The 12,426-nt window shown below is 41.2% G+C and overlaps 1 protein-coding gene across 1 annotated transcript in view; it reads left to right on the top strand.

The window, feature by feature from the left end:
* SLCO4C1 (solute carrier organic anion transporter family member 4C1) overlaps positions 1–12,426 on the top strand; it is a 499,215-nt gene that overhangs the window by 200,149 nt on the left and 286,640 nt on the right. Inside the window, exon 5 of the mRNA XM_085632555.1 lies at positions 259–380. Coding sequence (XP_085488681.1) covers positions 259–380 — 122 coding nt within the window. The remainder of the gene's footprint in view (positions 1–258; positions 381–12,426) is intronic.

Here is a 12,426-nt window from a genome sequence, read left to right as displayed (position 1 = left end):
ACCCTGTATAGTAAAGACTAATTGATATGCCGTGTATGAGACTAACAGCATAGAACTCAGAGCAATGTTCTAATTTGTGGATGGAAAGACAAGTAGAAAATGAAAACAAGTTTCACATTTAGAAATGTTTGCATTGTTATTGACTTTCAGTGTTTGTTTATTAACTTGCCAGCATGTATTATCAGTTGTTTGAAATAGTGCTTTCGAATATATCAAAATGTCACACACCTTAAGGACATGTTTTCCTTGTCCTTTTAGTGTTCACCTAACTCCAGATGACCCAAGATGGCTTGGTTCTTGGTGGATAGGATTTATCATCTGCTGGTTTATAACCTGGCTCTTAATACCTCCATTTTCTTGCTTTCCCAAGCACTTGCCAGGTGAGTGTTTAAGACTAACATAAACATATGCAAATCATACATATTTATCAATTAATTGAGTACTGAGCATCATAGACATATTAAGCTTTAAGTAAAGAGCAATACATATGTTGCACTGAAGTCCAATACTAAAGGGCACTGGAGATCCCTTGCACCTGGAAAATCTGTCAACTACTTTTCTGAACGCATCTCAGTATAGTAAAACATATTCGAAGAGTCAGGAAAGCCAAACAATGAGCTCAACTCGTGATAATGTCTTTGATATTTTCAGTGGTTAAGTAATTGAATGTGGAGATCCTTTACATGCCCAAATCCCTATAGTCACAGCTGCTGCCATCTGCTTTCTGTATACCCAAGAGCAATGCTGCTCTGTCCTTAAAATTGCCTATAGCGAACTAGAAGGATTGGATTGGATAGCTAAGCTAAAATAGTGTATGGTCAAAATATTGTGATAAGAATATCGAGGACAACAATATTGTGAAGTTAAGTTTCCATGGCTAAGCAAAATTTTACTGTGCTTAACTGTACATAAATGTATCTTGATGATATATACATTTTCAAGGTGCATACAGGTGGAGTTACGGATGGAAAATCTATGCTTACCTATCTGCACTTCCGTTCTAGATAGTCTTGTCCTGGATATTTTTGCCACAATACTTTGGCCACACAATATTTTGGCTTCAAAATTCTATCAGACAATCTTTTCTTGGTGTCCATCATCTACGCAGAAATCATTAAATGTACTGCGGAAATGTTTTCTGGTCTGGAAACATATCTTTCAATGGCATATTTCCTTTATGTGAAAAAAAATACAACCCTAAAGTGTCCTTAACTACGACTTTAATGTTAATTTGCATTCTTACTAACTCTGATCTTCCTATTTATATCAAAGGCAGTGCTTCTGCTGTATCTTGGCAATGGCATAATAAATGTGAATACTTATGCGCCATTGAGTAAACTCCCCTTGCAAAATTAATTTTTCTATACACCATCTTTTAAAGAGGTTTATGATGCCTGTTATTTAGGTACCACTAATGCACTCAAACCTCTGGTGGGTTTCTACATTATCTTCGACTGAAGTGTCCCTGTTAATGTGCGTCTCCAAATCTTGATATTGACATCACATGATGATGGCTTTCTAACATCTGGGTTGCTCCTATACTTTGTAACTGAACGCAGAGGACTCTGCCAGCAGTGATTGCAGCATTAGAAATAGGTGCAATGGGTCACATGTATCATTATTTCAAATAGTGTTTACCTAATTGCAATTCTCAGCGAATTGTATACATTTAACTGCTTTTTGAATGCATGAAACTCCATGAGTCCCATTTAGTGTTTCCTAATGGGTCACAAATCGACCAACCTCATTAATAGTAATGAGGCAGGTCACAATTTGTGACCAATTCATTAGAAATCGTTAAAATCACAGGGATGGTGGCCTGCTGTTTAAAATAAGAAATTATTAATTATTGAAACCATCTAACTTTAGTGGGGATTGAGGCATTAAACGACCACACTTGCCTTAGCAGTGGGGACAGTTAACAAATTGTTTTGGTGCACAGAACCGGAAGTTAACCCCCCTCCACTTCCAACAGGAAAAAATCTCCCAATTCTAAATCGATCAGCAATGGTTCAGCATCTTAAAATATGTGAATCATATCACTTGTATTAAATAGTAGTTCCACAAGGTTTCTTCAGATAGTTGCCACATTCAATACATGATTTTTCAATTCATAATACCATTTAAATATATTAGATTTGGAATCCTTTATTAATTTTCTTCTTTTCACATTCCATTAAGAACCGTAGCCAAAGCATTTCGTCCTCAAAGACTTCTTCAGGGCTCTCAGTCAGAGAATGAGACTCAGTGATTGGTGTATACAATAATGAGTTCAGAAACGCTCTGAATAATATCATAGTATCCAAAATTCAATTTTATGGTTCCAATCCAATTGGTGGAGTCCTATAGTTGAAGGACAAATCATACTGTTTCTGCATGCATGGTGTCTATCAATGTAGTTGGAGGTGAAAAAAAGTTCTTGTTTTTTAAATACAACCCATTTTCCTCAAAAATCATTTTTACGAACATTCACAAAGGGGAAGGGTCCCTTGGGGACTTCAAGTAGGTGGGAACCCCTTCCCCTTCGTGAATGTTCGTAAAATTGGTCTTGAAAAATAAAAAAATTTATTGTTTCATTTTTCTTTTTTAAATGCAACCATTTTTCCTTTAAAGAAAACGGGCTGCATTTAAAAAAAATGATTGCTTTATTTAAAAGCAATCACAGACATTGTAGTCTGTTGACCCCAGCAGGCCACCATTACCGTGATTTTAGCGATTCCCATAGGTCGCAAATTGAGACCTGCCTCATTAATATTAATGAGGTTGGTCGATTTACAACCCGTCAGGAAATGCTAAATGAAACTCATGGAGTTTTACATATTCAAATAGCGATTAGCTGATTGCGATTCACAGAGGATAGCTATTAGGGAATCACTTTTTGAAATAATGTTGCATGTGGCCCAAAATGGGAATGTTTGCGACCGCATTTCAGTCACAAAACATTCCTACATACCGCTCGACTCGGTATTAGGGAGGGACGCCCTAATCCTGCCCCTTCCTAATACCGAATCAGTATGTATTCGCAATTCCAAATTGCGATTTGGTAACGTGTTACCGAATCGCAAATTGTAATTAATACATACCGAAAAGCATTTTACTGGTCGCCATACGGCTGATTCTGCGAATAGCACTAGTTGTGACCAGTAAAATGAATTATGCATGGGGGCCAAAGTCTTCAATTCACCAATTGACAGGCACAGGGAACATGTCTTGAGTCATACAGAAAGGGTATCATTTATTTCTCGCAGTTTCTGTGGGATTATTGCAGTTGACCTGCGGCAATTGATTTTACTGGTTATAACTGTCTCAAAGGGTTTGTGGATATTGTACTACATGGGCTGATTCATAAAGGTAAATTAAATATATGTTTGTAGCTGACTATATCATTTTGTGGGACTTCTGCCAGGAACTCTCTAATGTAATTCAGGCAGGCGTGAATGGTTTACAAGTACATATGTTCTTTCACGAGGACAGAGAAACCTGAACTTGTAAATCCCACTCATAGGGTGAGAAATTAGCATTCCAAGGTGTTGTTTGCCCTAAACATTTAGGAATGCCCACAAGCATATGTTAGTGAACATTCCCAAGCTCCTTTCTGACATCTTCCCCCTCATGGAAATAGTCAGATATGTACTCTAGCCGGATGGAGTAAATCCCCTTCCAGGATGCGAAGGAGAATGGATCAGCCCCCGATTTGGTAGGGTGAAAGGGCAGAGCCCCCATGGAGAGTGAATTTGCAATGAAGGTTCCGTCCATCCGGTACGGAGTTCTCCATTTTAAAAATCTCTACACTGGAAGAGCGTGAGTCTTCACAAAAGTGCAGCTTTCCAGACTTGCTTTTGGGAATGTTTGTGCACAGAAATAAAAAAAAGAAGATGTGCTCTCAGGAAGAGGCATTAACATCCACCCGTAATTGTCCATTGTTTGCAGATACAATCCACAATGTCTACTATATTGGTTATTAAATATGAACTAAAGCCAAAGGACTCCATAAGAAATTATAATTAATTCTCTTGGGGCCTTATTATGAGTTTGGTGGTGCAGGAGCGGAAGCGGAACTGCCCTGCTCCCTCACTGCTAAACCCATGTTTGAACGGTCAACCAGATTAGGCGTTTTCTCCTGTCTGGAGGGCAGTTTCTTGGCATTCACAGGGTAATACCTATGAAATAGGCACCACAATAGAAACGTCAGAATCAGTACCTGCACGGCATGGACTGCTGCAGCCGATGCCGTGGAGGTACTGGTGTGCATGTACAGGGGGTAAATATTGTTCCCACCTGTGTGCATCCACATGGTTGGAGTCACAAGAGGGCCCTGTAAAGCCCCCTTTATTTCCTTACTGTCACACTTTTCATGGCGGTCACACCACCATGAAAAGTGTGGCAGTGAGGGACCTCGTAATATGCTTGGTGGGCCACAGCAACCCCGTTAAGCATATTGCAGCCTCAATACCACTGTACCACTGCCAGGGATACACAGGCTCCAAGGACTGCCCTGGTCGTAATGGAGCAGTTTGAAGACCACCACCACTGCTCCCCGGTGAGTCTGAAAGGCCCGTGGACCACTAGACTCATAGTAAAGCCCATAGACTGATTACGAGTGGGTCAGTGTTTCCCAAACCCCTGCTTAAACCTGTTTGCGCAGTGTTTGGCGTTACAAGTTGGGTTTTAATTACCACCCCCAGTAATTACCAGGTGTGTTAAGTATCTCCCCTTTCTTTAAATGTTAGCAGGTTAAACCTGTTGGATTTTAACAAGGACACAGCGCATAGTATTTACGGTACCATGCATATTTTGGTATGTTAATCACCAAAATTTGCAAATGATTCCCCAGAAACTGGTAATGGCCACTATTTATCCCACCCTATAAAAGATGTACCTCACAGTACCATTATTTATTTGGTGCAATAATAGGCACCTGTTGTTCGACAAACTTGGAATCAGGGCATTACTGGATTAGAAGGGAGAGTGCCCAAAGAATCTTACATGTGAACATCTAGGGGGCTTGTTTACAAGCCACTTGCACCACAAGTACATCACTTTTTCCCATATAAAAAGTGATGCACCAGTGGCGCAAGGGCCTTGTAAATAAACCCCCTAATTGCCTAAAACAGCATTTCATATATAGAAATATAGAACATTTTCTTAGAGGATATCTGTATGCTATTGTTATTCTCATTGACCTCAGAGACTCTGGTGAAGTAATGTACCTCTAGAAATGTGTCAGACTTTTAATTCTGTAATCTGGCACTTCATCCTGGACATGGGGGAACTTTGTAACTTTGAAGTGTGATCACTCCTTGCACAGGTCCAGCTAGCATGCTGAAGGAAGGATACCACCAGTTGAATTATTTCACCTTCCTTGTACTCATCCAGATACATGTTTGGTAGTCACTCACAAAAGTTGTCAAACCTATATTAATGTTCATGGCACTTTCTGTCATTTACATATGTTGTATTATCAAAACTTTGCTTGCCAACTTGAAATCAAATGGAAACTCTCTTTTAATGTTATCAAACTGTGTTTATGTAACTCACAGAAAGCCTGTTCTTTGGATAACAATGTTTACCTACCTCCTCACAAGTCATGTGTAAAGCATTCTAACAGCCACTGAGATAATATTCAGGTTCAATGAGAGTGAGAAAAGACAGAGAGTGTGTGTGTGCATGTGTATATGTGTGTTTTTGTGTGAGTGTGTGTTTGTGTGTATGCGTGTGTCTATTAACCTGAGGCCACAGGTTTTAATGGCATTTAAAAGAAGGGTGCTTTGTAAGCAAGGCTTTCAATTGTAATTGTTTATCAATTTTATTGGGCGTATGTATGTAGTGTGAACTAACCCCAGGTTCTACTGAACACTAGGGGCCAGATGTACGACCCTATTTTGCATGCCCATTTGGCATGCAAAATACATATGGGCTATGTACTAATCCTATTTAGCGAGTCACAATTTTTTTCTGGACCCAGCATATGGCTGGGTCCAGTTTGGACCCAGCCATATGCAAATCAGTCTTGACCCTGCTCCCCATGGGAACAGTCCAGCCGGAACTGCCAGACCGTGTCCTTGCTGGACCAGAAACAAGCATCCAGGGACCAGTTCCGAGGTACTGTCACTCATCATCCAGGCTAGATTGAAAACAGTTGCACAGCGAGCAAGGGACCCACGTAAGGATATACCCTTTTCCATTTAGGGCAAACATAGTAAACACAACAAGATGATGGGCGGAGTGCTGAAACTTTTTAGACACTCACACCCAGTCAAGGGATCTAGGGTAAATCCATCGTTCTTAGTCAAGACATGTCATATTGTTTTATTTCCAGTAAATAAATTCTTCCAGAAATATACACAGTTTTGCAGTTCATTAATACAATGCATTAGGAAATATCATAAAATCTCCATCAAAATGGGACTAAGTCACATCAATCTAACCGGTACAAGACACAGACCTAAACACAAATATATATTGCTGTGTAATATACCATGTCAACTAAAGGGCATCTTAAGGGAGTCTACAACCCATTTATACCATACATGTCAAAAAATCTTTTAAGAGTGCATCGGGTTGACCTAATAATACTAGTTTTGATTATTTAAGACTTTTTTGCTGTTATTAACCTCATCTGTTTTGCTGTGATTAACCTTGTCATTGTACTAATAGAAGACTTAAGATTGTTGTCATCTTACCTGGGTTTTTGTTAACCTGTTAAATCCAAAATCAGAGTACTGTTGCCAATGGAGAAAGGAAAGCTCATTAGGTGTTGTCTCATTGAACTAAAATTAAAAAAAAAAAAGAAAATCAGATTTTTTACATGAACTCGCCCCAATTTCTGTATAGTAGGTTTTAAAAATATTTATGTTTTATGTATGTATGGAACACTTTTATGATTCCTGTGAGAATCGAATAAAGTCATTTGAACTGAACTGACTGAGAGAGACGACCGTTTCACTTTGTTGTCCCCCTTTGGTCCAGCCAATAATCTCTACTACTCCAGGACGTATAAGGGACACAGAAGGATTTAATCACTCGATTAACCTTAGACGTAATGGGAGTCACTTTTTGAGCTCTCTTTCCCTTAATTCTTTGCCTGTCAATACTACTTGCGGAATTGCTAATATCTTTCCTCCAATTCCATCCAGCAGTATATCACCCCCAATGTTGGAGCCTATCACCTCTTTTCAGGGTTATGCATTTTCTTACCCTACCAAAGTACATCTTACATCCGGGAACATAGCTGGTCTGCGATACAAAACACCTCTTCCAGAATGGAATATTGTAATGGACAAACATGACATTTATATGTTCCAAGAAACCTGGTCTCGGGACCCCATCCATAGACTGGGATATCTTAATTTCTTTGTTCCTGCTATCCTGAGTCCAAGGGGAAGGGCTGCCGGGGGTCTGGTTATACGTGCTTCACTAAATTCTAAAATTCACCAGATAAAAATGTATTCTCCTGCCATATTAGGTATCCAGCTGGACATTGGTAGCACCTATCAATTAACCATTCTCAATATTCATGTAAGAGGGGCTAAGAATGGGCAGGCCTTGTGTACTCTACATGCACTTGAGAATTTTCTTAACCACCTTCTCATGTTAGTGGGTGATTTTTAGGCCTGGGCAAAAATTTCGTTCCGTTCGCGGAAATTGCGATAATTTGACATTTTTGCGTTCCGCGGAGAGCGCGAAAATGTCAAAAATTCCGGTTTCCGCAGCTTGGCGATAATTTGTTTCTTGCTCGCGCTGTAAAATGATACATTCTCGCGCGCGCGCGATCGCCTTACCTGAATCCCTGCGTTCGCCGACAAGTTTTCTTGATCCGGTCGCGTTCTCCATGAGATGTTGTATTGTTTTTAGCCATTTGCGCTGTCTCGCGACAGTTCGCGCCCGCAGTGACGTCATGCGTCGCGCGATCACGTCTTTCTTCTCGCGATCATGCACCGCGAGAACAACTCAAAACAAGATGGCCGCGCCCGCAAGCAGCCACATGGGTAAGTTGGCGACCCGCAACCATGCAGAAAATCGCGCGAACATGCCGGAAAAAAACTTCCGCATCTTCGCGATATTTCTGCTTGTTTGCGATAATTTTAAACATTCTCGCGATAATTTGCGAAGGTTAATTCCGCAAATTCCGCCCACCCCTAGTGATTTTAACCTCACATTTGAACCACTAGATGATGAGGTTGCCCATCTAAGGGAGGCTGAGGATGCTGCCTAAGCAGTCCCTCTTCTGGACATTCCACTAATCCGCAGCTTGACTTGTTCAGCGGTTTATTTAAAATTACTTATAATATAGCATGGCCTGAGGGCTCCTAATGGCCACACCAAATCTGATCTAAAGGGTGTTTATACCTTTAATAAACCCTTCCACACAAGTTGTATAGATTATATACATGTTGATCTGGGACTATGGCCAGTTGTCAATGTCATTTCATTGTTAGATAGAATGGAGACTGATCACAATCCTCTATCTGCCACTTTTCAAGCTTTTTGCAAGCACATTCCCTTAGACTCTTGCACTTCCTCCTACACCAGGGAAGTCAACCTGTCAACAGACAATCGTCACTTAAAGTGGAAACAGATTGCTGTGTACCCAGAAATCCTGGCCGCTATCCAAGATTACATCAACGCTATTTTCACTAATATTGGGGAGGTCTATCCTAGTTGTCCCGACCAAGTGGTTGCTCAGGATGGGGTACTGTTTGAGCAAATTCTTTCTCACTTTGCGATTCCGAATGCACGTAATCAGAAAAAAGTAGGCAAATACAACTCCTGGTACAACAGAGAATGTCGTATAACCAGCTCCTCCTTAGTTGAAGCTATCAAAACCAAAGACTTGTTAAGTTTCCCAGTTCTTAGAAAGGAATATATTAAGGCGATTGCTTGGGTAAAAAAAGCTTGGGATTAAGAGAGGTGGGTGGCCCTTTTGGATGCATGTTCAGCCTGCAATCTTTCCAAATTCTGGTCACCGGTCTCCCGGGGATGCTCAGTAGTTGCAACAGACTTTTCTAATAAGGTGGCTGCTGCAGACTGGGTTAGCTACTTTAACAAACTCTACTCTGGTGACTCTATTGATATCACAGCGACAATAGAAACCACTGTTGCTCGGAGGGACACTGACTCCGACCCCTTGTTTCACATGGCTGATATTCTGCATTTCCTTAATGCCTCCAGGTGTGGTTGTGTGGCTGGTGCAGATGGCATCCCAGCAGACATATTCTTATAAGATACAGAGGCCTGGTCTTCGTACATTTTTACTTGCCTAACCCTATAGCGGCATGGGCACCTATCCCCGATTCTTGGAAAGGAGCTATAGTAATACCTATACATAAAAGGGGTGACTGTTCCATAACCTCCAATTACAGACCAATAAGTCTCATAGATTACATTCAAAAAGTCTTTGGTTCTTATCTCTTCAACAAAAAACGAGACTGAATGGACAAAAATAATGTTTCAAGCCCATTCCAAGCAGGCTTCCGTCACAGGGTTTCAACTATTGATCAGGTTTTCTTGCTTTGTGTTAATATACTGGAGAACAGTTTTTATCGGCAGGGAGCCTTTAGGTTGCCTTTTTCAATCTAAATTTGGCCTTTGATTTGATTCCTCAATCTAGCCTTTGAAGAGTCCTAAAATATCTAGCAATGCCTCCACCTATTCTATCCCTTCTACTTTGTTTGCATGATAATAACTATGCAAGTATTCGTTGGGGAGGGGACCAGGCCCAGTTGACAGAAATGGTACCAGTCTTCAATAGAGTCCGCCAAGGCTGTGTCCTGGCTCCTACCTTGTTTTCATTCTTCATTATTGATATTGTGTCCTTTTTGTCCATAGTTGATTCAGATGCCTCATCTCAGGGGGGTAGTAAATCTCCAATCCTACTCTTGATATTGTGTCCTTTTTGTCCGTAGTTGAATCAGATGCCTCATCTCAGGTGGGTATTAAATCTCCAATCCTACTCTTCACAGATGACACCTCATTGATCTCCTAAGACCCAGAGCAGGCTTCAGAAACTATTGACTTGCATTAACGGGTTTGTGTCAAACGCGCCTTGAAGATCAACACTGATAAAAGGAGAGTGGACTCTTTTGCATATCTGGGGGTAACATTTGCAGAGGGCATGTCTGTGCACCTTCATATTAGTAAGGCAACCACTAAATTCAAGCAGATCTCGGGTGATGCTCAAGGACTCTCCATGTCATTCACTAAAAACATTCAACCAGCTTTGAAGATCTATGAGGCAAAGGCTTTGGGCTCAGCACTATATGGTGCAGATCTGTTGGGGTATTCGAGTTATGAGGACCTGATAAAAGCTGAGAGCAAATTCCTTAGGAATCTGGTCTCTCTTCCACCTAGTACTCCATTATATCCATTGTTAAGTGACTTGGGGGTCAAAGTGGCGGCATACAAAATCTGATTATGGCCCCTGCTTCTCTGGAGACATCTTTGGACAACCCCTGAGCTTGCTCATTATGTTGATAGTGTGAAGGATGTTATGAAGGCTGATCATGTTAGCAAAATCCCTTGTTTCAGGAATTTGAAATCACAACTGAACTGGCCATAGCTGATTTTCCAACTAAAGATGCACTGAAAAAGAAATATTGGGCACATGTTATGGCGGAGGAATCATGGACAGCCAACAGCTCTAGATTGACCAGTGAATAAACGGACATCAAGCCCGTTAGGGGGTTTGAGCCATTTTGTGATCTGGTGACTGTTCAGTTACACAGAAAATTATATTTTCTGTTTCGCAGAGGCACGATACCACAAAAGATGTTTACTTCGGGATGGGTTGGCAAAGGAGACACTTGTTGTCCCATTTGTATTTTGTAAAGGACAGCATCTTCCACAAATTATTTGCTGTCCAGGTATCACATTGTCACACCTGCCTTGAGGTGGCATGCAGTCTACTCGGAGTACGTACCCATCAAGAAGCCTTACGCATCCTCAGATCAGATCCCTGCCCAGTCTTAGTCATTTCCATCTCTCATTTTATGGGTGCAATGTGGGTGTGTGAAAATGTGCCTTTTAATGAGCACACCAGTGCAGGGGCCACCCTTCTCTGTCCACAGGTCCTCAGACCAACAAAATAGAGATTGGCACTGAAGCTGGAATCCAAATAACAAGTTTATTAATCACTGATGTGTGGGACTACGTCCACACAGCACTCTCAAGTGCTGCCTGAGGTAGTACTTTGAAGTCACAGAACACAGGTCTTATATACAGCTTTTTCTGCACTAGTAAGCATGTGGATACAAATAGAAGGTACAGGTCTACACAGGAATAGTTACTGACAAACATGGGCAGATGGGAGATCATTTGGTCAGCAAAGTGGGAGGGGGAGCAGGAGTGCTTATGGCAGCAGTAAGAGATTGACAGTTGAGTCTGATACCAAGTGTTCAGGCAGCTACAAACTCCTAGCATGCATAAATGTAGTGGCAGGAGGAGGAACCATAGTAAGAAGTGTTGTGATGTCAGAGACTACCGGGTATTGGGGCACCACAATTTTGTTAACTTCTCGTAAATCAATAATGAATCTGTAAATTTTAGTATCAGTGTCTCTTTTCAAAATAGGAAGGATAGGGCTAGTACAAATGTTATAAGGGACTTCTTCCACAACCCCCACCTTGATAACATCCTGAAAAATGTGCGTCAATGCTTCCTCGCCTTCCCGAGATATTTTATATTGGGGCAGTGGAGTCAATGCAGCACCTTCCTTCACTTGAATATGCACTGGTGGACTAACCATTTGTCCCACATCGGTGTCTGATGTAGCCCATAAAGTACTAGGTAACAATGCCAGAGCAATATCTTCTTTAATGAGACAAGATTTGTCAACCATTGAATAGTTATAATTTAAATAACACGGACACCTTCTGGGGAACAACGTATTGTAGCATGAAAATGTTTAAGCGTATCGATACCCACAATATTAGGTGGTAGGGGTGGTAGGGGAGAGCAAAAATGGACATGCTGCAGTGAATTTATCAAGACTAAATGCAAGTGGCTGTGACAGTGGGCTAGATGTAGGTGTCCCATTGAATCCTATCGATTTTATCATTGCACCAGACAGGGAAGCCCTAGGAACCAATTTTTTAGACAGAGCTCTACGAGTAGCTCCTGTATCAACCAGAAACCGATCAGTAGAGCCCAAGACATCTGCATCAACATAAGGACCTTTCTGATCTACTGGGACCTCAACCGGTTCCTTACCCCATCCTAGGCATTCCTATGCATAATCAGAATCCCCAAGACCATCAGCCGAATATTCTGACATTTGATATTGATTTCGTGTATCAAAAGTATTAGAATAATTTGGTCTGTGTTCAACTGCCTCAAACCTTGGACGAGTTCCTAATCCTCCCCTATTTCCTGAATTTCCTGGCCGTCCTCTACCCCATTGAAACTGCTGACCCCGCAAAAGGGGGCACT

The sequence above is a fragment of the Triturus cristatus genome, chromosome 2_1 (assembly GCF_964204655.1).
Source record: "Triturus cristatus chromosome 2_1, aTriCri1.1, whole genome shotgun sequence".
Taxonomy (NCBI): domain Eukaryota; kingdom Metazoa; phylum Chordata; class Amphibia; order Caudata; family Salamandridae; genus Triturus; species Triturus cristatus.
Note: the sequence above shows the minus strand (reverse complement) of the source record. Positions and strands in the feature narration are given on the sequence as shown.